At 49.4% G+C, this 26,978-nt stretch overlaps 1 protein-coding gene across 1 annotated transcript in view; it reads right to left on the bottom strand.

Annotated features, from left to right (window-relative positions):
* The window catches only part of LOC144158205 (microtubule-associated serine/threonine-protein kinase 3-like), a 102,664-nt gene that overhangs the window by 58,793 nt on the left and 16,893 nt on the right, over window positions 1-26,978 (bottom strand). Inside the window, exon 4 of the mRNA XM_077688904.1 lies at window positions 3,573-3,738. Within this exon, the coding sequence (XP_077545030.1) occupies window positions 3,573-3,738 (166 nt within the window). The remainder of the gene's footprint in view (window positions 1-3,572; window positions 3,739-26,978) is intronic.

Below are 26,978 nucleotides of genomic sequence, written 5' to 3'. Positions count from 1 at the left end.
CTTGTCTTCATTCGGTCTCCTTGATCATTGTTTCGTGATGATCGCTGGCGGGCTATCACTTGGACATCTATTTACGGCGGCATAAGCATAGTACAGGTCTTCTAATAGGATCTACACGTTCCATGTTCAGCCAGAGTGCACAGGTACGTGTACCTTAGAAGTGTGGACACCCAATGGCGGAAGAGGACGCGAAAGCTGGCGACTAAATATACCTTGACCGCGGCAAATAAACAGGGGGGGGGGGGGGCAGTTAAAAAGCAAGTGAAGGAAACAGAGACGCTCATGTGGAAAGAGAGGATGGAAAAGAAGGGATCGCTGGGAATCTACAAAGCAAGCAAAAAAGAGATCCGGAAAGAGAACTTTTATGACAACAATAAAGGTAGTGCGTTGCTCTTTGAGGCGCGGGCTGGCTGCTTGAGAACTCGAACTTACATGAGCAAATATTCGTCCCAGGATGAGACATGTGTTGTATGTGGCAGGGATAAAGAAACAATCGACCACATATAGTAATAGGATGCCAAAAGATTCAGCCGGCTAGAATTGGGGGGAAAGTCCTACTTCCTGAGGCACTGGGCTTCGCAATAAATGGAAGCATTAACTGGTCAGCAGTAGGTATTACTAAGCAGCGGCTAGAGTATTGGTGCAAAAAAAGCAGGGAAGTCGATAACATAACAGCCCAGCCAGGGTAGCGGCAGGGCAGAATTAAAAAGAAATCCGAGTTGAGGGACTAAATTTAAATTCAAACTACTAAGATAGGCTAGATGGCGCACGCCATCACCCCGATTCAAAGGGGAGGCCTTTAATCATCATCATCATCATCATCATCATTGGCCGTCACCGCCGCTGAGAATCCTTTTCACAGTTAGTGCGTTGATGCGCGCTTGGATCTGGCGTCCGAAGAGCGTGCTGGTCACGTTTGCAGAAGGGTCCCGTAACGCGCGCCAGCAAAATGGTTCGAAAGCGTTCCCTTCGCGTCCAGAACATCTAGGCCCGAAAGAAGCCCGACGCACATCAGGAACATATTCGCTACGCAGCGAAACATCGTGCAGACTTGGAATATATGCTGCGTATCGATTAATTGAAGGGTTTAACGCACCGACGCAACGCAGGCGATGAGGCGCGCCGTAGTGGAGGGCTCCGGATAAATTTTGACCACCTGGAGATCTTTAACATGCGCCAAAATCTCGTACACACGGGCGTTTTTGCTCTTCGCCTCCATCAGAAAAGCGGTCGCCGCGGCCGGGAATCGAACCCGCGTCCTCGTGCTCAGCAGCACAACGCCTTATAGCCACTGAGCCGCCGCGGCGGGTGTATGCTGAGTATGCTGGCTCGGAAACGTGAGTCAGAGCAATGAAATGGGACGGCTCTGAAGGACGAAGAGCATCGTGGGAACTACTCCGAAAAGGAACAAGCGGGACAGAAAGGTCACACGCATTTTTGTCTCGTATTAGTTATGCCACGACGCCCTTACCATCATTGCAAATGCGGCTGATTGACCTCCGTTGTGCAGTTCTGAGCCCTGGCATTATTTAAGATACAAACATCATTGAAATCGTCACTCAGATTCCGACATATGCATGGTATCCGCGAATTTTTCCCTTTCAGCCACGCATAGATCCTATTAGAAGACCTGTACTATGCTTATGCCGCCGTAAATAGATGTCCAAGTGATAGCCCGCCAGCGATCATCACGAAACAATGATCAAGGAGACCGAATGAAGACAAGGCAGACGGTGTGGGAATATCCCTCACCTAGCTTCTGAATGTCGCCTTTTCACTTTTACCCATTGATGTGTCCCTTCACCCGAGGCATTTTGCAGGGAGCAGGGTTTTATCTTGACATGTACTGTACGCATGGCTCAAATGAGGGCAATGAATCCTCATTGCCCTCATCATGAACTCTTCCTTACTAGCAGAACGATATTGAGTTGAAAATGCGGAATGATAAGAGTGGCAATGAACCCGCTCATATACGCGTCGCGCTCCACACCGCACGTACCGTATAACGTTGAAAAAGAAATCGAAGGGCGGCAGTCGCAGGGGCAGCGCGATCCCACTGCTCGTACGAGGGAGACATTGAGTGGGGAGAGAGAGAGAAAGTACTTCTTATGCACACTGCGTACGGCTCTGGAAGCCCGTGGGAGGGATTCCATTTTTTCTGGAGCCCGTATGCAGTCCGCGCCGCCTTTTCTCTGGGCCCAGCCGAAACTGGGCCGGAAGAGAGAAACCGGACAGCAAGACCTCCATTTCTCTAGATGGAAAGCCGACGGGAAGAGGAGAGGGTTCTTCCAGCTTAAGCCACGCACTGCGATTATGTGGCGGCTTTTACCTACTTCCGATGTGCACGGAAGGATCCGGTTCGAATGAGTCGTAGTGTGGGAGAGGTGAAGGTAAGGCGGGGGTATACGGTCTGTCTTTGAAGGCGATAATGTTGGGTTATGTCCATGTACGTGACGAGCGGGTAACCCTTTATGTGCAGCTCCATAGCCTGGGAGGCCAAGGGGCGGGTTTCGTTTGCTGCTGAGCCCATGGACGCGGGTTCGATACCCGGCAGCGGCGGCCGTTTTTCTGATGGAGGCAAAAAAGCGAAAACGCCCGGTTGTTCGAAATTTCAGCGCACATTAACGACCCCCCGGTGGTCGAAATTAATCAGGAGCCCTCCACTACGGCGCGCCTCATCGCTTGTGCAGCGTCGGCGCGTTAAACCTCACAATCAATGAATGAAAGGCGCGGGCTTATGGGTATTTGTTTGCCCCCATGAAAGGATGAGCGGACCTTCGAACTGAGATTGCGTCCCCCTGAGGATCGAATTAACGATATTTTACAGTATCCAACTTCAGACACACACTACAATCGTTAGACCAAGTTTAGAGTATGCAAGTGTAATTTAGGACCCTCATCAACAGTGCATAATAGATAAATTGAACGTACCCAGCAAATGGCGGCTAGGCTTATTTTTTCTGATCACTACAAATCGCACTCGTAACTTCCACGTTTGCCATGGCTGGCCTCAGTATGTTGGCTATTCGGCGGTAAATAGCTTGGTTAAGTTTCGCATCAACTTCATAAAAATAAGCGGAACTTAATTGCAGTTTGTGTTTGCCGCCTCCTGGGACAGTTTCACCACGATTTAACCACGCTTACACTATCAGGCCTTATGATCATAGAGTTGATGCCTTAAACACTATTCCATTGTCAAGACACAATTGTTGAGTGAAACAACTTGATCTCATGTGTACTTCCTGTTAACCACGCGTTAGACTCGTTTGAAAGAAATTTGAAAGCGTTCTTTGCGTGAACTTGTTTCGTATTTCCACCCTTTAACAGCCCGGAAGAGCTAGCATTACTGAAAATAAATAAATAAATAAATAAATAAATAAATAAATAAATAAATAAATAAATAAATAAATAAATAAATAAATAAATAAATAAATAAATAAATAAATAAATAAATAAATAAATAAATAAATAAACAAATAAATAAATAAATAAATACAGAACGCTAACTTTCTCTAACCCCCCACGACGGAAGAACGCGCTGTGGAGCAGCTACAGAGCAATGACAAGCTTACACGCGTGCTGTAACAGGCGTAATACTTGACCAAGAAGGGGCTCTTGATGACTGAGGCGACAACTTTGTCCATGCAGGCTTGCTTGTGCCTCTGGAACCTGTCGCACGGCACCAGCTTTATCGTGCACGTGAAGTTCGTTGGATTGTAAGCCGCCTTGTACACAGACCTGTAATGGAAGAACTTAAGCTGTACGTCCTGTTTTTGTCCGCCGATTTTTGCGGTGGCCCCGCAAAAGATGGCGCTCGTGAGGCCGACACGGAAAACACTAATTTCGGCTGAAATAGAGCGGGGGAGGAACTGAGGTGAAACGGAAGGAATAACAAGACGCACTTATCTCTCCGTATTCACAGCGCCGATGACTTTACGCGGCTCAATAGGTAAGCGGTAGAAGCGCCAATGCTTACGGGTACGAGGGTCGTCTGCTCCCGCCACTGCCGATTCGAGAGCTATCCTGGCCTCCCGTAGGCCGGTGGCTTTTACGCGTGTGTGTGCGTGTTGTTTATTTGTCACTAGGTGCTTACCTTTTAGAAATGACCCTGGTAGCATCCATCGTTGTTATCCGTTGAAAGCGCGATGTATGACCGTTTTTGTGTGTGTGTGTGTGTGGAAGTAGATAAACAACACGCTCACACGCACGCGTGAAAGCCGTCGGTAAAGCAACACTGCTCCACAACAATGCAACTCCATTTCCGTGTTCCAGGCCTTTCGATTTCTAATGTCGCCAAGTTGACCTTAAAGCGTGCTGAGGTACTTACGTATAAAAATGTTTAAGTATTCACCTTTCACCAGAACGCGGTCTTCAACCGGTGGATCTGAACCGGTAATCGGCGTGCTTCACGCAAAAGAATCCCATCGCGTCAATTTGTAGAGCTCATGACCCCGGCAGAAGTCTGGGTGCAGGATCAGACCGCGGTGACCAAGCTGCTATATTCGGAACGCACTGGGGTGCAATTCGGTTGATCCCAGCTATAGGGGTGCGAGAGCCTGCCGAACTTCTTCGCGGAGCTCCTTCGACTTCCCGGCGCCACTCGTTTGCGTGCTGTGGCGCATACCGGCCGCCGACAAATGGGTTCATTGGGCGCTTTCGCCGCCGGCTCAAGGCCGCACTCACAGTCGACGAATGCGCAACGCAGTGGGTCTGACGCTTGACCCTGACACTTTTGGGCGTACGTATCGCCTCGAACAGTGACCTGAGGTGTTCTGCTGCTGAACTGCTTTATGGGGCCTAGCTTCGCCTACCAGTGGACCTTTTCGATGCGTCGGCCCATGCAGACCTCTTCCGCCGCGGAATACATGAGGTAGTTAATGCATTTTCCACGCCAGCCTTCGCCTGCAGCCTACACGCCAACAAAATCCCATAGCTGCTTGTTTACTTCCGAACGTTGATCAAGCAAACCTCGAACTGCGGTACGGCCCCGTTCGCCACCTCCTGCAGCCACAGTATAATTAGGGTTGTTCGTTTTCGGGTAAATCCCGGCCGATTTTACCCGATTTCTACACACCGAAAATGTTTCAGGAGAATCGGGTTAAACCCGACTTCTCCCCGAATGGACATTTCCAAAGTCGCGATATGCACAATTGCGGGCTGACGGTCCGCCGTTCTCAACCAGTACTTGCGGGAAGCAAGCCCCACAAACACAGCTGTCGAACTCATTGAGCATTGGCATGACTCTACCGCTCGCTACCCCAGGATGGCAAATGCTGCACTCGCATTGTTGTGCCTAACTACTGGGAACTGTGATATCGAGAGAACTTTCTCCCAGCGGAGATGCGTTCAACGATCGGACAGTTCTCGAGTGGAGACCCACATGTTACGCATGTAGATGATAATGTGAATAAACAAGGATGTGTAAAAAATGTACTACCAGCTTTTTGTGAATAAAACTTTTCATTTTTTAGCAGTTATGAATGCTCTTTATTGTAATCGTTACGATTCATACTACATTTTAGGAGAGTATTTAGTAGAGCTAAAACCCTGATGTTCCCCACATTACCAGCTTCTAACCAGCACCAATTTTAGCACGTTAGAGTTAAGAATCTTGTGATACTTTCTAAAATAACCTGATTATATAACTTAGTGCATCTGAATATTTAACCCGAAAAAAACCCGAATTTAGGGAGGGTTTTTACAAAAAGAAAAACAGATTTCTCCCCGATTATCACTTTGAAAAATAGCACCCGACTCTTACCCCCCCCCCCTTCATTTAAAAAAAAATATAAAACCCGATAACAAGAAACCCTACGTATATTGGCCCCCTCCGTGTTTCCACCGGCCCTTTCGCGACACAGTAGCAATCGAGCGCGGCGAGGCTGTACACGTCACCACCTCCGATCGCCGCTCAGCAATGCAACCACCACGTACGTACGCTGGGCACCTTATCAGAGTGCCGCAGCGCCTCCTCTCTTGAGGGGCAGTCCTATAGCAGCAAGGAACAGAGGCAGTGGCCGTGGTGTGACGTAAGGAACGAGCGCGCTCGCCCGCCTGAAGCCTCGCGCGCCCCTGTAATCAGCGGAGTTGGACCCCAGTGCGTTGTGAAATGAAGCAGCTGGGTCAGCGCCATCTGAGCCTCACCCAAGACTTTTGCGTGTCATGAACTCGAAAAAGTAAGCATTGGTTGGAGTTCTAGAGACAGCGCACAATGACGCTTATAATGCGGTATAGAGCCCCTGACAATGAGCGGCACCGCCGCTGACGGAACCCGATTTAAAGGGTCCATGCAAACAAAACACAAGTTTGGTTCATTCGAAAGATTGCTTCGTTATAATCATACTGACACCACTTTTGACGTAAACTTCGCTCAAATAAGCTATATAAATAAGGAAAAGAGAGAACGGCCATGCGACCCACTAGCTCATTTCCCGCAACAGAACCTATGATGTCATATGTGCCAGCTCTGAGATTGGCTGAGGCCGGCAGAAGCAACCGCGAATTAGGCAGGGCTTATAAGCTTGCCGAACGCGCTATTTGAGCTTTAATTTAGGACACATTCTTTTTATAGCATTAAGGATGGTGGGGTAAACGGTGGACGTTACGAAAGTACACGTAAACATAAAAGTACCGATGCGCACTGGTGTTGGTACTGTCAGAGTCCTTCAATGCTTTTCAAAAGCATTGAAGGACTCTGGTACTGTGCAGACTATGCTTGTTTCAGCTGCGCAGCAGAGCGGCGCTTTGGTGTTTTCTCAGACGACACTGCTCGACTGGCGTAATTCGACGGTGTCTTAAGTGGCTATTTCTGTTGAGCGAACACCATGTTTCACGAAACGATAATCGTCTACTTTAAACAAAACAAGACAGGTACAAATACGGTAAAAAACAAAGTAAAGGCAGAAAACGGCCAGCCGCGGTATGGTGGCGCCATCTAGGTTGACAAACAGTAAATAAGGCTCTGCAGCAGCTTGAAGACCTATTCTTGTGATCTCATTGCCGACGTCATGAAAACACACGATTTCGCGTGAGAATCAAATTTAAACTGAAATTGATCAATTTCTCAGTGAGTACAGCATCGTTTGCGTCCGGACAAGCGCTGCACAGTAAATGGAATCAATCCGGATGGGGAGTTTCATAGGGTGTATGTTCTGGTAATTCCTCCAGCAGTACAACGTGTACTCCGTGCTGCGAAGTGTTTAAAGCTGAAAATGCCTAACACTCCGTCAACAAAGTGACGGTGTAAAACGCCGTAATTACACACAATTGCTGCGACCTAGGACGGAGTTAAGCACATAACCTCCGAGAAAACTCCTGCTGAGGAGATTCATGCCGGGAAAAGCTCCATATACGAGTGGAGCTAAAGGACGAGCCTCTCTCGATATCTCTTCGCAAACGAGAGGGCAGTGGTCAAGATGACCGCTGCTCCCGGTGGACGTGCGGGAAGACAGCGAGCTCCGATATAGAAAATGTGACCTGTCGCCTGCATTTTCCACACAAAGTGATGACCTTGACGTTTAAAAAGCGTACAAGAAAGGAATGCATCAGCAAGATCAACCAAGACTATTCCCGACGAATTGTGTGGTGTATGTGTTCGCTTCACTGTGGTGGAATTTCGTGTGGTGTGCGTGCGGGAGCACCAGCAGAATACTTCAAGTTCCGATCGGATAAACAACCTGCGTAGGACTCGCCTACGCACAGAAGTGTTGCGCTTGGAAGCAACCAATCCTCCTACAAAGCAAGGTGGAGATCGAAAATGCTAGGGAAGCCTCCTGGCCTGTGCTTCGAACTTCGGTAGGCGCGTACTCAATGTAATCAGCTGACGCCGTGACGTTTGTCATAGCCTGAAATTTCAATTTTGATTTCAAGATGCAACCGTCGCGGACTGTGACTGTGGTGGTGGCGTAAAAGTGAACGTGTTTGCTTCTGGCTGCAATCATTTGCTAAAAGCGACCCGTCTAATGCCTTCATTCTTCGTAAATAAATATTCCAGGAGCTGCACTTTGCTTCAAACTATATAGGAGTCGGTTAAAGAGAAGCTAGTCCTTCATGCGATAGCCCCATCGTTTGCAGTGTTCAGTTTACATGTTTATTTTTCGTGAACAGCACTTGATTGCACAAAGTAGCTATACATGTTTATTTATTTTTGCTTTCTTAGCCTAAAGTCCTCCCTCGTCCTTCAAATACACGAGTTTCCAGTGGCAGAAAAGCTCTAAATGCGTCGCAAACACGCCGCGAAGGTGTTGTTTCAAGCAGGCGTCGCCCGCTTCGCCCCCGCCACGCGAGGAGAAACCCGCCTAACTGTTTTCTAGGAACGTTCACGAACGTCGTACCGACTGCCGCGCGCCCCCGCCGTTTAGAGAAAGGGATTAAAAGGAGGAGGGATATACGCACACAAAGCAAGTTGACTGGCACAGAAAACATGTCCGCTTTACGCAGGTTCCTACGCGCATTCCAATCTCGTCATCTTGTTTACATTCTCCTAGATAAAGTTCTCTTTATTGTCGCCAGCCTGCCTGATATTTTTTTTCTTTCATTTTCCTGATGTCTGGATACCCTGCGTTTTTTTTTTCTTTCTTTTTGTGAGTCCTGGCTTTTTGTATAGGAGACGTCGTATGTGGGTGGCGTGGCTTTTCCGTAGTTGTCTTTTCCTGAGGTGGCCAGTTAAAGCATTCTTGTAAACTGTGATACAAAGTTGGCAACAATGATACTCGTCAATAATGGTGCTGATTGCCCATTTTATTTTAGTTCTAAATTAACCAAATGGTTTCAAGAGGGAAAAGATCTAACTTCAGCTTTACAACGTCTAGTCACTTTCTTTTGAACTCGCGCTAATGATAGATGTGTTGGGCTTCTTTTGGGGCTCCGTATAAAATATCTCGGAGGTTTCAATGAGCCCCAGCTACGACGACTATGAGGCACGCCGTGATGGAGGAATTTTGACCGCCTGGGGGTCTTTACGTGGCGAAAATATCGACACATGAGCTTTTTTTTTTCGTTATAATAAGAAAAACGCCCGCTGTGGCCGGGGTCGAACAAGCATCCTTGGGCTCAGTAGCGCGAACCCAATGGGGCACTGCGTGGCTGGTAGCCGCATATATTTTCTACCATGCTTCATGTGTGTTGAACAGATTCGTATCTGATTTGAGTTTGATGCGATTTATTTCTCGATGTGACTTAGTCTATTATCGTATTTATTTTTGTTCCATCTTTATGTTTGAATATAAGGAAATGTAATTTTGAACGGAAACATTTAGTTCTATTGAGAAGTTGACGTGCCCCTACTGGAACAATGAACTAAATATCTGTTTTGTTCTTTGCAAGTCTCGGTACTGCCCTGCTCAGCGCAGTTCCTAAAAACACAAAATACTTTAATAGATACTAGAAAACACTCTTATTCGTGGCGGAGATTTGGGTGACATTAAATGCTCCGCCGGGTACTTGAAACTGAGGCAGTTTTCAATCTGCTGAATACACAGAAATTCGGAAGCGTTGACCTTAAACACCTTACCTACGAGGTCTTTTTCTTTTTTTTTTTTTTTTTTTGGTTGAAACAGCGCCGTAATAGGCGAATAAACAAGCGCCATCGCCACGCCCCCGCGACGCACAGAGCGCAGGGGAGGAGGACGGCACGAGAGTGAAAGGGGTCGTGGTGACGCAGTCGTGAGGAGCGATCGGCAGCCGCGGCATGTGTTCGGCCCCTGCTGCTGCCTTTCTCAGCGTGCCGTCCGCCAGCGTTAGCTTTCCTGGGCCCTGTGCTGTGTTTTGTTTTTATTTAGCAACTAGTAGTGGAAACTTTTTCAGTGCTGCTTTGTACTGCTTCACAATCGTGCCGAGGAAGCGGAGTAACCATGCCGAGGTTCTGCTCGGCATTCGGTTGCAACAGCACCTATGGCAGCGATAAAGTGGTCTTTCACAGCTTCCCGCGGGAGCCGAAACTCGCTGCTCAGTAGGTTGCTACTGTAAAGAGGGAACACTTCAAGCCCACAAAGGCGAGTGTGTTGTGTTCCAGACATTCCCAGACAGGCTGCTTCTAGGCAGTATCGGGGTGCCATTCTGTCGAAGTGTAACCTCCGGCACAGCCCTGTTGAGGCACACATTTTTTTAGTTTTCTGGTGGTTGTGGCGCACCTGGGGTGTCTTTGCCCCTCTCGAACCTCCCGTATCTCCTGGCAACAGCAGCAATCTTCTTCGTCGGTCATTGTAACGCAGTGCGCGCATGAGCACCTGTTATGAAAACGTGCTTATCGTGATATGAGTGCCTCAGAAGGGACCACTACTGACCAAAGCGTTTCAATATAGTTCATGCTGAACTAAGTGACGACACCACCGCAGTTACAAAAGCCCCTGCGGCGGGATATCGGCTCTAAAATCTGGAACAGCAGTGGTGACGTCGCAAAAAACAGCTGTGAGGAGCGGCTCTCTCTAATCAAAATTGGAGTATCGTGTCGCCGCTGCACGACTGAAGCCGTTCGTGCGTACTGGCGTGTGCGCTGCTTGTACTGTATGTACTCCTCAACTTCTTGTTGGATCACAGACAAAGAAAAAAGAGCTGTGCGCTGGTGCCGCGTCAGTAATAATATGGATGTTATGGATGAACCCCCTGCGAAAAGACCTCTGTAGCACTTAAAATTTGCATATAAATTAGTGCGTACGTCAGCAGAAATTTAACCTCCTCTAATAAAGAAGGCCTTACTTTGCACCATGGTACCGCATTTTCGAGAAACACGGTGCAAGAAAAGGGAAATTAATTGTTGTGGCTCAAGACGCCACTGGCTGTTTCGAAGGGAATTTTCCATTGCAAAGGTAGTTGCTTCTCAAAATCAGGGCAGAAAATGATTCACAAATTGCATACGCAAACCGTACCCCTTAAAAAAAACCGCAAAAAAAAAAAAACTGACTTCGGCGGGAATTGAACCCGCGAAGTTGAAGCGCACGGGCGCGACGCGCGAGAGCACTGCGCCACCGCACAAATGTTGACACGGTGCAAAATAGCCTAGGTAATAGATGGAGGCCCATCCTTCTGTGTCGTACGTCGGTGTTTACTAGCTGGTTTATAGAATTCCTGGCTGGTAAACTGAAATTTCTTAAATAGCGCTTGCACAGCAAGGTTCCCCGAAGCCCCCACAATAGCTTATCACCATCAACTCCGCTGCTTCGCGAAAGCGCTCGCAAAAATGTGTGTGCGCGGCTGCGACTGCGATTTCCCACTGCGGGGATAGTGCTTGCCGTACTTTGGTTTTACGTTTCACGTTAAAAACCTTTGCCGATATTGATTCCTTATTACCCAAATTCCCTACGTAACTCTTCTTCTGCACGAAACTGACCTTACATTTTCTACAGGCGAGCCGATCGCACACGCATTTACAGCTTGCAGCTCCGGGGTAGCGGCGTCGCCGAAGAGAACAGCCGAAGCGTCGAAAGCCAAAATACGGATAGCATTAGTGCTAGTGTTGAGTTGCATGGGCTTCGTGGACCTTAACTGAGTTTATTACACTCCAGAAACTATCAAAATAGAGCCGGATTCATTGCGGCACGGATGTTGTCGGGGAGGAGTTTTCGCTTCTCGGTCGATTCCCGACGACGCGTCGTGCGACCGGTCGGGTGACCGATTTTGTTGGCTTCTTCGGTCGGCGAGTCAGTCACACTACGGCGAATTTCCATCGGCCGACGTGTTTGTGTCGCCGTCGGCGTAGTATGACAGCGCGGTCGGGCAACTCGGCAGTTGGCCGATGGTTTGGCGACTCAGCGGTTTCCCAGGCGGGTGAACGTTGCCGGTTGGGACACGTACTCCCCGGAAGTGTTGTTTTCGTCGCCGGCACTTGTCGCCGTCGCCGCTCGTGCACGGGCGAGAGGCTCGAACAGTACGGGTGTACGATAAACTCACTACTCGGACTGGCCATCGTTGGATCAATTAAACAAATGCAAATACAGCGTTTTCTACCGCGACGACCCGCTGGGAACGCGTTTCGTGCTCCGCCTCCTCCGAGGGTCCTCACGACGACGTCCCGAAGACTTGACCAATCACGAACGGCGGTGAGGTTCGCCAAATGCCCCTAGGCACCCGTTGTTCATTTTTGCCAAAATTAAGTGCTTTGTAATAGTTTATGCCAAGTTTTGACTTGATTTTCAAGTTCGCCGTATGAAAAATAATAAAATGGGAGCAAAAGCTCTTTTTTTTTTTTTGTAAAAAGTGCTTCAGTATCCCTTTAAATACGCCCTCCTTCAGGGGTGTTCTGAATGGCATAAAATATTCCGCTAAATGCCAGAAATGGACAGCACAAAATACCCTGCTAAATGCCCCAAAAAGCTCCCCTCCTCAGCGGAGTAATAAACAGCAATAGATACTCCGCTATATGCCTGAAGAACAACTCTATCTAATAGGGGAGTTTAAAAATACTCACTCTTAGCGAAGTACATAAAACTCCGTACACGGAGTGCATTAGAGGACAAGCCATTTACTCCGTATCCGCAGTACTTCCGTTTAGAGTGTAGGTTCGCGCACAGCCTAGTTCTAGGGATGGATTGCCGCAACTATTCCTAAATACGTTCAGTGTTAACGGAGTCATCGTGTATAAAACGAAAGCACATTCATGGGGTCTTCCATTCTTCTCTCCGGAGCCCTTGGCATAACGCAGCTTTGGTTCGGGACGGCAACAGGCCTGGTCGTGCATACGTAAGAGAACGGCCTGTTTAAATCGATGATCAACTGGAGTGGCTCGATGCGGGTTCTCCCCGCCTCGCTATTGACCGAAGCTCCTATAACAACGCTCTATGAGTATGGCCGCAATATATCGTGTGCACGCAATAAGGTTTTTCTTATTTAATTTGGTGGGGTGGGTGCTCGCGGCTATGGCTTTGGCGTCGTATCTGGCTTCAAAAACAATTTGCTGGAAAGCCAGACAAAAGTATCCCCTGCACCCAAGTGTCATTACCAAACGTACAAGCATACCGAGCTATCCGCAGACCGATGTCTGGTGCTACGTACGGGTACATACACTTCTAATCACGTTGTGCTGCTGAAGCCAAGGACACAGGTTTGATCCGGGCCTCGGTAGCCGATTTTCAGATGGAGGCAAAGGGCAAATACGCCCGTGTGTGGCGATTTCTGCACGCACTAAAGAGACCCAGGTGGTCAAAATTAATCCGTGGCGCTCCGCTCCGGGGCGCCCCATAGCCGAGGTGTAGCTGCGGAGCGATAAAAACCCCAAAATTTGATTTTAAAAACTCTACTTTCTCGTTGCTTGTTTTGCAGCCGTTGACGGCGCAGTGATTTTCTACGCTGCAGCGTAAGTGCCCCGTCTGTGAAATCGGTGAGATTAAAGGCAAACTGCACGGGAAATTTTGACCTCTTGTAAACTATTTCCGTGTAGTCTGCCTAAAAATACTGCAAGATACGGCCGCTCATATGTGCGCATGCACGGCGCAGATGACCTGCAAAAATCGATGCTTTCGAAACCAAAATTGACAGCAGCGCGGCCAGTACAGCCAGGATGAAGAGACGTCGCAACCGGCGAGCGAGCCACCGGCCAGCCGTAGTAATCCTGCGCGCAACCGCTTCGCGCACACGGCAGAGTAGAAGAGCGCCCACTGCAGCTCGACCTTGCCGGCCGACCAGACTGTCACTTTCGCTTCATGCAGGTTTGCGCGATCCGCCGTTATGTGCAGCGTCGTTTCCTACACAGCTATTTCAAACGTTTTTAAAGGGACCCTGCAACACTTTCGATAAGCGCTTTCACTCTTTCCTTCGCGTCCGGAACCACTGCGAAAGCTATAGCAGAGCATTGAAAGACTCTGGCTATAGTTATCGCCAGCACGGAGCGGCATGGCGTGATTTGCTCGTCGCACCAGATACGCCTTCCATTTCAGCTTTGTTTTTGTGGCTTTTTTTTTAAGTTGCTATTGAAAAGCGTTCATTGCTGTAACTGAAGGAAAACCAGCCAACAGCCGCTACGTGGCCTTAGTGACGTAATTCGAGCCGTCGAAGAACGTCAAGACAGGGAAAGAGAAAACAAAATTTTTTGAGCGAGTTTACAAGTTATTTGATGTGCATAGAGCAGTAATTTTTAGCTGAACCACTTTGCGACACCCTAACCTAAGTACTGCGTGTGTTTGGTGACTACGTTCTGCAAGCATTTAAGATTTCAAAAGAAGTTGAAAAAAGGGTTGCAGGGTCCCTTTACGGATTGACAAGACATCTCACGGGATGTTACAAATGGCCAGGAATGTTATAAATGGTTTCATCTTACGTACTGCACGTTCTACGTATATTCGGCCATGGGTGAAATTTCGGGGACAGGGAAGCAGTCGCCCGAGGAGGTGACAAGGCATGGAGAAGCAACGTTACTACTGGATTTCCCGCTGAATATAATCCAAACGCCAGTGAATATAATCCTCGCGCCAGTGAATATAATCCATCTACCAACCAATATAATCCAGGAACCACGCCGTGCAGAACACACGCCAGCGCTTCGTAATTTCGTTGGCAACCAATACAAATCCGGGCGCAGTGTATTTTCATCTAAGTCGGATGAACGAGGTTACGTGACCAGTTTAATCAGACGACTTAAGAACTGCGCAATGAAACAGTCACATGACTATCCAACACTCTCGCCTAATTACTATACTGAATCCGGGGATGGTGTCATGGGTATGAATTATCGCATTTAAATTGCTCACTTACTCGAAATTTTAGGGAAACTGCCAGAATGCCCAACTCTCGAAACTCAATAGGGGCCCGAACGGGGGACAGGTGGGGCTGCTGGCGCCGTTCAACAGCGCCACCCGCGGAAGAAAATCGCAAAAATGGTCGGGACATGACCTGGCATGTACGTGTGGAGAACGCGTGTTTCCGTGTTGTTTATAAAAGTGCAACCGCACGTTACCGTGATAATGTTAGTCATATGACACGCACATTTTTTTTGCAAGAAATTAGGTCCCGGCGACGCGCGTTCATTTTAACTAATTACCTACTTTAGGTTAATTATTATTCATTAGTCATTGATTGGGTTAAAAGTCAAATTGATGTCACTAGGGTTTGTGAGGTATCAAATTAAAGTTCTCAATAAAGGGAATCACGTGGCACAAATTAAAAGTTGCTTCCTGGTTATAGTCATGAGATAGTCACGTGAGTCAGATTGGGTTAAAATTCAGGATCGCGCTGCAGAACCGATATTCAGCTCTTAACGATGAAGCCGAGCTTACGACACAGGAAGCCAGCGACAACCTTACACGCATTATCACGGAGTGTGCAGTAGAAGTCGGGGGCACTATGGCTAGACAGGATACTGGTAAACTTTCACAGGAGACGAAAGATCTAATTAGGCAGAATAGAACTAGCGGAGCTTTCGAAGTAATCAATAAGCGTAAGACAGCTGACATACGGAAGTATAATATTGTCACGAAGCCAATGACGACGCAGTTGTTTGGGAAAGAAACAAGTTTATTGGAGCGAACTTGTGCTCCCCTAACAACTGAAAAGAATACAGAGGCGGCGAAGCAGCGGTCAACAAAGTGACGTACGTGCGTCGGCGAGCGTCGCAGAATCGAATGCCCTGGCGTCTGCTCTGCAGGCTTTTAAGTGCGAATGCACTTCTTAATTAAGCGACCCTGAATCACTCGTCCACCGTCCGTCCGCAGCCTAGCAACGGAGCTAGCTAGCGTGCCTAGCAACGGCGCCGGATTTCCGACGCGTGAGGGCGCTCGCGTAGCGCCTCCTCTCCCCCCTCGCCTACTCTCCAGCTCGCAACACCCTCTCTCGGCGCGCCAGCCAGGCCACTACACTATATAAAAATATAACAGCATCCGGCGCCCGGTTTCGATCCGAGGACGTTGCGGCCGCAGCGCGACGCTCTACCGACTAAGCCACGGAAGCCTTTTTTTTTCTTTAATACATAAATTCACAACACTAATTACAAAATCAACCTTTCAGGTTGAGAACAACAAGAACGTTAACCAAACTTTTAGTTGGCATGTACATGTTTATGCACTTTCAATGCACTCAACTCATTTAACAAATTCAAAAACTCGTCGTCACAATCATCGTTGTTCAGCACTTCACGAAGACTGCAAACATGTTCAACAAAATAACTATTTACAGAACGAGCGTCAGCATCATTGTGACGGACGTCCATTCTGCTACGCCAGATTGAGTGTAAACCGTAAAGAAAAAGCAGGTCATATGGAATACTCTCAGATAGCACAGAAAGATATCGAATTCCGTCAGCTGTCAACGGCAAGTCTTTTTTGATAGTCCTTTGAAGTACATCCCAAAAAAAGACAGCGTCCCAGCAATCTAGGAAAACGTGCTCCACAGTTTCTGGCTTCTTGCACAAAAAACAGTCTGACCCCCATGGCAGAAAAAAGCCCCTTTGCTCTTCCCATGTCCTTACTGGCAGGGTGTCCGTGTGGAGCTTAAAGAAAAACGTTTTTAGTGCTCCTTGTACAGACATTTTCTTCACACGTTTTAAAACATCGCGTCCGGCACTGCCACGATATCTTAAACGGTACATTGGTTCCGGAAAACAAGATTCTATTAAGTCTGTAGTTAAGCGCTTTCGTGTAACATTGGATAGGTATTCCATTGAAAAACGTGCTCTTAGAAAATGTAAAGACGAGGCTACTTCTCGCAGAAAACCGCTGCCACTGGGCCTTAAGTAATCAACGGAGGAAACAATGAAATTGGGCAGTACCGTCGCTAGAGTCAACTGCAAGCAGGTACGCACAAAAGGGTCTATCTGGTCCCTCAAAAAGAAAAATCTTGAGATAACCTGCTTTAAAAAAAGATGCGGTAACGCCAGACCCCCATCCTTTAGTCTCCGAAACAAATTGCTACGGCTTGTTCGTTCGAAGGACGACTGCCAAACAAAAACAGCAAACAACCGGTGAAACTTTTGCACATGCATCCTGGAGCACGCCAGCACCTGCATGACGTACCACACTTTGGCCGCAAGGAACACGTTGCATACAGTTGCTCTCGCAAAGATTGACAATTTTTTACCTCCCCATGTTTCTGTCTGCGCACGCATTTCTTGCACTCTTTCGCTCCAGTACGCCGTGTTTTCACGATACCTATCCAACGGAATCCCCAAATACTTTGACGGAGTTGTCAACCACTTCACCCTTTCAAAAACGGCAGGCGCCTCTTCCCACTCCCCATGCCACAACCCGACAGATTTATTGACGTTTAATTTGCTACCCGTGACGTCACAGTACCGTTCCGTGAGGGCAAGTGCGTTACTCACGCTTATTTTGTCCGCACAGAAAATAGCCACATCGTCTGCGTAGGCCAAAACCTTCAGTTCACACGACTGGAGGCAAAAACCACGCACGCTGCTACTACCAATTATCTTTGCACACAAAGGTTCTAGATACAGGGCGAAAAGTAACGGGCTCAGGGGGCACCCCTGCCGTACTGACGTTTTAACGCATATCCTATCCGTTAGCTCTTTATTAACAATGATTCTAGTATTGCAGTTTCCGTAGGCCATTTTAACTCCATCTGTAATTACAGAGCCTAATTTGACATACTCAAGTATTTTGAACAGTATTTCATGGCACACACGGTCGAAAGCCTTTCCCAAGTCTATTTGTATCATGGCTACTTTTCTAAAGTCAGCGTCGCAGTACTCCAGTACGCACCGTGCAGCATGAATGTTCGTAAAAATGATTCTGCCTTTGATACCACATGTTTGGTGAGGCCCGATTAATGATTTGATGACATTTTGCATTCTTTTCGCAAGCACTTTCATTAGAATCTTGTAGTCTGTATTAGTGAGCGTGATAGGCCTATAACCAGTAACTTTAATCAGCTGATCGGGGTCCTCCCCCTTCGGAATGAGCACCGTATGGGCACTTGCACACGACGGCGGCAAACTCCCACGCTCGTAAGATTCTGAAAACACCCCGTGTAGTAGTACCGCCATTTCTGATTTGAACTTTTTGTAAAACGCTGCGCCAATGCCGTCAGGCCCGGGTGATTTTCCACTATTCAACTCATTTATGGCTTCTTCGATTTCGTATAACATGATATCTTTGTTCAAAATTTCCGTTTCCTCAGTTTCCAACTGCGGCAAGCACTGTAAGAACTCTGTTTCAAAACCCATATCTTTCGGATTTCGCATTGCAAAAAGATCGCGATAGTACTCTGTAAACGCAAGAGCTATCTCTTCCTTGTTTTGTGTCCCAATTCCCCCTCTTTCGATTTGTACGACATCATGTTTACGTGCATATCTTTTTTTCGTCAGCCAGAGCACGCTTCGTCGGTTGTTCACCGGCTAGCATTTTTTCGGCACGTGCCCTTACGGTTGCTCCTTTAAATATTTCAACGTCCAGTGCCTCAAGGGCCCGTTTCGTGTTTTTTATATCCTCTATAAACTTTCCAGGTTCTTTGGCCTCCTCTTGTACCAACTGTTTAAGGTTGCTACGCAGGCCTGCCTCTTTTTGTCTTTCGTTTCTCTTCATTTCGCTGGATCGTTCTAGAGCCATCATTTATATGATGGCTCTCTCTCTCTATATATATATATATATAAAAAGCGATATATATAAAAAAGCCGCGGAAGCCACGCTGATTTCAGAGTTAGGAACGCTCCTTATATATTTAACGCATTCAAACTACGTCGTCAGCGGCGTTGCGTTGGCGACTCAGCGGCGTTATAGCGGCTTGATAACTGCGTGGTGTACACGTGATACTACAAACCCGATGGAAGAGATGGAAGAGAAGGCGGCGAGGCGGTGGGCTGCGGGTGCCGAGCGCAAGCGCCGCAAGCGGGCCGACAACCGTGCATTCGCACTTTCACATTCTCCCCCTCGGGGAAATGCGGGGGAATTTTTTATCTTTCGGCGCGCGTATTTCTCGAACCGTCGATTCGCATCGAGAATATTGTAGATCCAAGAAGATTATTCCAGGCTGTTCACGTTAGATTGGAATGCTCTCCCTATCAGAACAGATAACACATGCGGCAAAGAAAGAAAGAATGGAACACGCGCTTCCCTAGGCACAGAGATAACACAGACCGGCGCAGCCGGGCGGTAAAAGCAAAACACAAATAAACAAACCCAATGCATGGTTCGCGGCATTACCCCCCCTCTAAGAGTGCATCGACCCGATGCTAACATAGGCGACAGTCCGAACAAATAAAAATTAAAGTTCGTCATCGTCCGTAGAAAGGTTTTAAGCGAACCACGTGGACGACTTCGGGCCGCGTGTGTCGTCGTGATGTGCCGGAGTCACCATCGGGGATCACTTCGTAGGTGAGTTGGCCAACACGTCGTAGAATCTTGTAGGGCCCGAAATACCGTCGCAGAAGTTTCTCACTCAGTCCGCGTCGTCGGATGGGAGTCCAAACCCACACACGATCCCCTGGGTGGTACTCGGCGGCTCGGCGTCGGAGGTTGTAGCGGCCGGCATCCACCAGCTGCTGGTCCCTTATACGAACTCGAGCGAGCTGGCGGCCCTCCTCCGCACGCTGAAGGCATCCTTGGACGTCGGCGTTCAGGTCGTCGTCTTCTACGTGCGGCAGCATGGCGTCAAGCATTGTAGTCGGCCGTCTTCCGTAGACGAGCTCGAACGGTGTCATCTGCGTGGTTTCTTGGATAGCCGTGTTGTACGCAAACGTGACATACGGGAGCACTTCGTCCCAAGTCTTATGTTCAACGTCGACGTACATGGACAGCATATCCGCAATCGTCTTGTTCAAACGTTCCGTTAGTCCGTTCGTTTGTGGGTGGTACGCCGTCGTTCTTCGGTGATCCGTGTTGCTGTAGCGTAAGATTCCTTGCATGAGCTCCGCAGTAAAGGCCGTTCCGCGGTCCGTGATGAGGACTTCAGGGGCTCCATGTCGCAGCACAACTTGTCTTATGAAAAACTTGGCGACTTCTTGTGCAGTCCCCCTCGGAAGAGCGGCGGTCTCCGCGTAGCGTGTCATGTAGTCTGTTGCTACGACAATCCACTTGTTCTCCGATCGTGACGTAGGGAACGGGCCCAGAAGGTCCATTCCAATCTGTTGGAAGGGCCTTGATGGGACGGCGATCGGCTGCAGAAGTCCGGCAGGTCTCGTCGGTGGCGTTTTTCGTCGCTGACAGTCACGGCAGCTGCGGACGTAGTGGGTGACGTCGGATGTAAGGCGGGCCCAGTAGTACTTCGCCTTGATTTTTCCAATTGTGCGGGCTGTGCCGAGATGTCCGGAAGACGGGTCGTCGTGGCACGCTTCCAAAATTTCGTCACGAAGGTCTGCGGGGATGACAAGAAGGTAATTCGTTCTCGTTCCGGGGCTGAAATTCTTCTTCACGAGGACGGAGTTTCTCAGGCTGAATGCTGGTAAGCTGCGTTTGAAGGTCCTAGGTACGGCGACGTTGCGTCCCTCGAGGTAGTCGATTATGACGCGTAAGTCAGGGTCGGCACGCTGCTGGGCGGCTAGGTCGGTCTCCGTCACGATTCCGAAGAACGCGCTGTCTTCATCAGAGTCTTGTGCTGGTGGGTCGACGGGAGCGCGGGACAGGCAGTCGGCGTCGGAGTGCTTCCTGCCGGATTTATAAACGACTGTAACGTCGAACTCCTGCACGCGCAAGCTCCACCGTCCAAGACGGCCAGAGGGGTCCTTCAAATTGGCGAGCCAACACAGCGCGTGGTGGTCTGTCACAACCTTGAATGGTCTTCCATACACGTATGGGCGAAATTTTGAAATCGCCCATATAATTGCCAGGCACTCTTTCTCAGAGGCAGAGTAGTTTTTCTCCTCCTTCGACAGACCACGGCTGGCATATGCGATTACCTTTTCGCACCCGCTTTGTTTTTGGACGAGGACGGCACCCAAGCCTATATCACTGGCGTCCGTGTTTATTTCCGTTTCGGCGTTTTCGTCGAAATGAGCGAGCACGGGCGGGCTTTGCAGGCGTTTTTGCAGCTCGCAGAATGCTTTTTCTTGGTCGTTGTCCCAGCTGAAAGGAGTGCTATCTTTCGTCAAGCGCGTGAGCGGCTCTGCAATGCGTGCGAAGTTTGCGACGAAGCGCCGGTAGTATGCGCACAGTCCGAGAAATATTCGCACGCCCTTCTTGTCTTTCGGCCTTGGGAAGTTCGCAACGGCTGAAGTTTTTGCTGGGTCAGGTAGGACTCCCGCGGCGTTGACGACGTGGCCCAAGAACTTGAGTTCCTCGTACGCGAAACGGCACTTTTCAGGCTTTAGAGTTAACCCCGACGTACGAATGGCCTCGAGTACAGACTCCAACCTTGCGAGGTGTTCGTCGAAAGTCCGGGCGAATACGACAACGTCGTCGAGGTATACGAGGAAGGTGTGCCACTTCAGGCCTGCTAGCACCGTGTCCATGACTCGTTGAAACGTTGCTGGCGCCGTGCATAGCCCGAAAGGCATCACCTTGAACTCGTATAGGTCATCCGGGGTTATAAATGCAGTCTTCTCTCGGTCTCTCTCGTCCACTTCAATTTGCCAGTAGCCGGTCTTCAAATCCATCGATGAGAAGTACTTCGCATGGCAGAGGTGGTCTAGGGCGTCGTCGATTCGTGGCAGGCGGTACACGTCCTTTTTGGTGATTTTGTTCAGTCGCCGGTAGTCAACACAGAACCTTAATGTGCCGTCTTTTTTCTTCACGAGTACGACCGGCGCAGCCCACGGACTTTTCAATGGCTGTATTATGTCGTCGCTGAGCATGTCGTCGACTTGAGTCCGGATGGCTTCCCGCTCGTGTGAAGAGACGCGGTACGGTGACTGTCGGGTAGGTCGGGCTCCATCTTCGGTTATAATTCGGTGCTTCGCTAGGGGTGTCTGACGTAATTTTGAGTTTGCCGAAAAACACTCGCTGTAGCGATGGACAAATCCAGCAATCTGTCCCGATTTTCTTGCGGCAGCGCCGGGTTCACGTCGAAAGGTTGCGGCGGCTTGGAAGCATCTGCGCGTGCGCATTCAAAGTTAGCGACCGCGATCACTTGACTTGCTTCTTGCGTTGCTTCGGGGAATGCAATTGCAGCGCCCTTGTTTAAATGCTGGTACTCCTCGGTAAAATTGGTGACCAAAACATGGGATTTGCATTGCTTAAAGCGCGCAATGCCTCTTGCGACGGAGACACCGCGGTTGAGAAGCAACCTTTGGTCACCCTCTACAATAGCGTCGATGTCAGGAGCAGCATCCTCACAGTAGACGGCGATCATCAAGCTTGCGCGGGGTGGCAGGGTGACGTGATCGTCGGCGATCCTGACAGCAGCACGGTGATCGGGGTTCGATTCCGGCGTCATGGAGTGATCGGAGGAAAAAGTTATCGACTTCGTCTGCAGATCGATTATTGCGCCGTTGTCCGTCAAAAAGTCCATTCCGAGAATGACGTCGCGGGAGCAGTTAGGCAAAATGACGAACGCCGCTGGGTACGTCGTGCCGTCTATGGTGACGCGCGATGTGCACGTTCCACTTGGCGTCACGAGGTGGCCTCCTGCTGTGCGTATATGTGGACCGTCCCATCTTGTCGCAACTTTCTTCAGCTTAGACGCGAATGACCCGCTCATTACCGAGTAGTCGGCTCCCGTGTCGATGAGGGCGACTACGTCAAAGCCGTCGATGGACAACTGGACGTCGGACGCCGCCTTCCTCGAGTTCCGGGTGCGTCGGGGCGTCGCGTCTCGGCTTGTGCGTGTTGACGGTCGGGCACTGTGCGTCGTTGTTGTCTTCTCAGCGGCAGCCTCGGTCATGTCGGGTGCGCGTCGCGCCGTGTAGCTGTCGTCGTGTTTGGGAGTCTCGTCAGGGTTAGGTCGGGTCGTCGGGATGAGGGCATGTCGTAAATCGGTGTCTTCGGCGCGTCCTCGCGTCGTTGGAGGGTTTCCAGTTTTTCGCCGTAGAGCAACTTCACCTCCAGAAGTTGCTTCCTTTAGTTTCCCCCGCGTGGGCTGGGGGACCTTCCACGTGAGAACTCAGCATTGCTACGGCGGTTCGGCGACTGGTATGGGTAGGGTGACGGCGAACGGTTGAAACGGGCTGGTCGACGGCTGGTGTTGGACAGGTACTCTTCGATCTCCGATGGGCGCTGGCCAGTTCGGGGGCGGGGTGCGTCGACGGAGAACCCTCGCAAACCGAGCTTCCTGTAGGGGCAGCGACGGTAGACGTGGTCGGCCTCTCCGCAGTGGTAGCACAGCGGACGATTGTCGGACGTTCGCCACACGTCGGTCTTCCTTGGGGCAGGGGGTTGCGCCGCAGGTGGTCGGGCCGGCGAGAGGGGACGACGGTACGGAGCCTCGTGACGATAGGGTGCAGGTGGGCGAGGGCGATGTACAGCAGCCGCGTAGTTCATGGCTTGCGGCTCGCGAGGTGCTACTGGCGTCGTTGAAGTTCCCAGTGCTTGCTGTACTTCGTCGGTAAGAGAAGCGACTTGTGGTTGCGGCGGCGTCGGGAGCAGTTTCTGCAGCTCCTCCCTCACTATTTCGCGGATAGTCTCCCGTAGGCTATCTTCGGGAATGCGCATGTTGTCGACGCAATTCGCATTGGCCATGCCAACATAGTTCCGGTCGTACTGCTTAGCACGCATTTCGAGTGCTTTCTCGATGGTGCTGGCTTCGGTCACGAATTCGGCGACGGTCTTTGGCGGATTTCGGACAAGTCCAGCAAACAGTTCCTCCTTCACACCACGCATCAAGAAGCGTAACTTCTTTTCTTCCGTCATTTCGGGGTCCGCGCGGCGAAATAGCTGCTTCATCTCCTCAACGAAGATCACGACGCCTTCGTTGGGGTGTTGCGTGCGCGTTTCCAACAAAAAGGCGGCTCTTTCTTTCCGCACGACGGTAGTGAAGGTCTTAGTGAACTCGCTTTTGAACTGAGCCCAGTTTGTCAAGGAACTCTCGTGGTTCTCGAACTAAGGGCGAGCCGAATCTTCCAAGTAAAAGAAAACATGCCGGAACGTTTCTGCGTCGTCCCACCTGTTGAATTTCCGGACGCGCTCCAGTTTCTCCAACCATTCTTCTGGGTCTTCTGCGGGGGCTCCACGGAATGATGGCGGTTCCCGTGGCTGCTGCAGAACGACAGGAGGATTGGCTTGGTTGAGCATGGTGCTGGTTGCGACGTCTTTTTTCTTCGTCTTCTCCGGTAGTAGACCGGACTCGGGTGGTAAGTCTTGCACGCGGAGGCTGGCTCTTGTTGGACTGGCTTGGCGGCTTCCAGAGGTTGTAGTGGGCATGAAGGGTGCGTACCCAGCACCTCCACCAGATGTCACGAAGCCAATGACGACGCAGTTGTTTGGGAAAGAAACAAGTTTATTGGAGCGAACTTGTGCTCCCCTAACAACTGAAAAGAATACAGAGGCCGCGAAGCAGCGGTCAACAAAGTGACGTACGTGCGTCGGCGAGCGTCGCAGAATCGAATGCCCCGGCGTCTGCTCTGCAGGCTTTTTATCTTTCGGCGCGCGTATTTCTCGAACCGTCGATTCGCATCGAGAACATTGTAGATCCAAGAAGATTATTCCAGGCTGTTCACGTTAGATCGGAATGCTCTCCCTATCAGAACAGATAACACATGCGGCAAAGAAAGAAAGAATGGAACACGCGCTTCCCTTGGCACAGGGATAACACAGACCGGCGCAGCCGGGCGGTAAAAGCAAAACACAAATAAACAAACCCAATGCATGGTTCGCGGCAATATGGAGAGGATCGAATACGCTATAAAGAACGGAGGTAGCCTGAAAGCAGTGAAGAGGCGTCTTGGCGCGGGGAAAAATCAGATGTATGCACTTAAAGATAAGCAAGGCAATGTCATCACAAATAGGGATAAAATAGTCACAGTGGCGGATAAGTTCTATAGGGACCTGTACAGTAGCCGGGACATCCAGGATAATGCCGAACGAGACAATAGTTCACAGGAGATAGACATCCCACCAGTAACGACCGAAGAAGTAAGGAAGGCTTTGAAAGAAATGAAAGGGAGCAAAGCACCTGGTGAGGATCAGATAACAGCAGACCTCTTGAAGGATGGCGGAGAAATTGTACTTGAAAAACTGGCAAACCTGTATACGCAATGCCTAATGACCGCAAGTGTACCGGAATCTTGGAAGAACGCGAACATCATCCTAATCCATAAGAAAGGCGACATGAAGCACTTGAAAAATTACAGGCCGATCAGCTTACTGTCAGTCGTCTACAAGGTACTCACCAAGGTAATCGCTAACAGAATTTCTGCAACCTTAGGTATCAGTCAACCTAAAGAACAAGCAGGGTTCCGTAAAGGTTATTCAACAATGGACCATATTCACACGATCAATCAGGTGATAGAGAAGTGCGCTGAGTATACTGAACCCCTATATATAGCCTTCATAGATTTGAGAAAGCATTTAACTCGGTCGAAACCCTAGCAGTCATTCAGGCATTACGGAACCAGGAGGCAGATGAGCATTACGTAAGAATACTAGGGGATATCTACAATGGGTCTACAGCTACCATCATCCTCCATAAGGAGAGCAGTAAAATACCTATAAGGAAGGGTGTCAGACAAGGAGACACAATCTCTCCAATGTTATTTACAGCATGTTTACAAGAAGTATTCAGAACGTTGGTTGTTTACAGAACGTTCAGAACGTTGTTTACAAGAAGTATTCAGAACGTTGGATTGGGAACAGGTGGGAGTAAGGGTTAATGGAGGATACCTCAGTAACCTCAGATTTGCTGATGACGTTGCCTTGCTAAGTAACTCGGGGGACGAATTGCAAACCATGCTTTCCGCACTGGACGAACAGAGTAGAACCGTGGGCCTGAAAATTAATATGCAGAAAACTAAAGTAATGATCAATAACCTCGGGACAGCAGAGCGGTTTGAGATAGATGGCGAGGCAGTGGAAGTGGTAAGCGAATATATCTACTTAGGCCAAGTTGTGACCCCAGATCCCAACCATGAGGCAGAGATAATTAAAAGGATAAGAATGAGGTGGGGTGCATATGGCAGACATTCTCAGATAATGAATAGCAGCCTACCATTGTCGCTGAAGAAGAAAGTGTATGACAGCTGAATCTTACCGGTACTCACCTACGGGGCAGAAACCTGGAAGCTCACTAAGAGGGTTCAACTTAAATTGAGAACGACTCAACGTGCAATAGAGCGGAAAATGATAGACAAGAAGATAGCGGAGTGGGTCAGGGAACAAACACGTGTTAAGGACATATTAGTAGAGATTAAGAAAAAGAAATGGACGTGGGCAGGGCATGTAATGCGAAGGCAAGATAACCCGCTGGTCATTAAAGGTAACAGAGTGGATCCCTAGAGAAGGCAAGCGTTGCAGGGGGCGGCAGAAAGTTAGATGGGCAGATGAGATCAAGAAGTTTGCGGGGATAAATTGGTCACAGTTGGCACAGGACCGATGTAATTGGAGAAGGCCTTTGCCCTGCAGTGGGCGTAGATAGGCTGATGATGGTGATGGTGGTGATGATGATGATGATGGTGATGATGATGATGAGTATTTTGACTGTGAACCGGAGTCCTATAGGAAGGGCATTGCTGAGGAATCTACTGTCACGCTGAGTGGCCTGCCTGGCTCGCAGGTGCCCGTAGCGTAGGGTAGCGGCCCTGGCTGTTCCCATGCCCGGGCATTGCCTAGCCGTTCCCTAAAGCGCGGTCCGATTCATGCGACGCACCTACTATGGAACGCTTCGCACTCACGTGGCTGTAGGAGCCGTCCTCCGACACTTTTTTTTCTCGATGCACCATTTATTGCTTTCGTATTGAAATGACGTTAGCGTCCGGGTGCAAGAAAAATTCGCTTTGGATGGAGCGCTCCACTGGGCTTGAAGCACGAGTTGCGCCTCTCGTATAAAAACACCAGTATCGCATATCGCCACCATCACTTTCATTTCATCCTCGTTTGCCGCCAACTCAGACCTCCACTCGCTGCGCTCCCCCTTTTTCAACGCGTGCAAGCGGTGACAAGGTGCGTCAAGACGCTGTGCGACGGGCGCTTCCGCCAACTTTTCGACATGACGTCCCCATATTATAAGGAGGTCAGCGG

Source organism: Haemaphysalis longicornis, unplaced genomic scaffold, assembly GCF_048455015.1.
Source record: "Haemaphysalis longicornis isolate Haplotype H1 unplaced genomic scaffold, Haemaphysalis longicornis Haplotype H1 scaffold_1, whole genome shotgun sequence".
Lineage (NCBI taxonomy): Eukaryota > Metazoa > Arthropoda > Arachnida > Ixodida > Ixodidae > Haemaphysalis > Haemaphysalis longicornis.
Note: the sequence above shows the minus strand (reverse complement) of the source record. Positions and strands in the feature narration are given on the sequence as shown.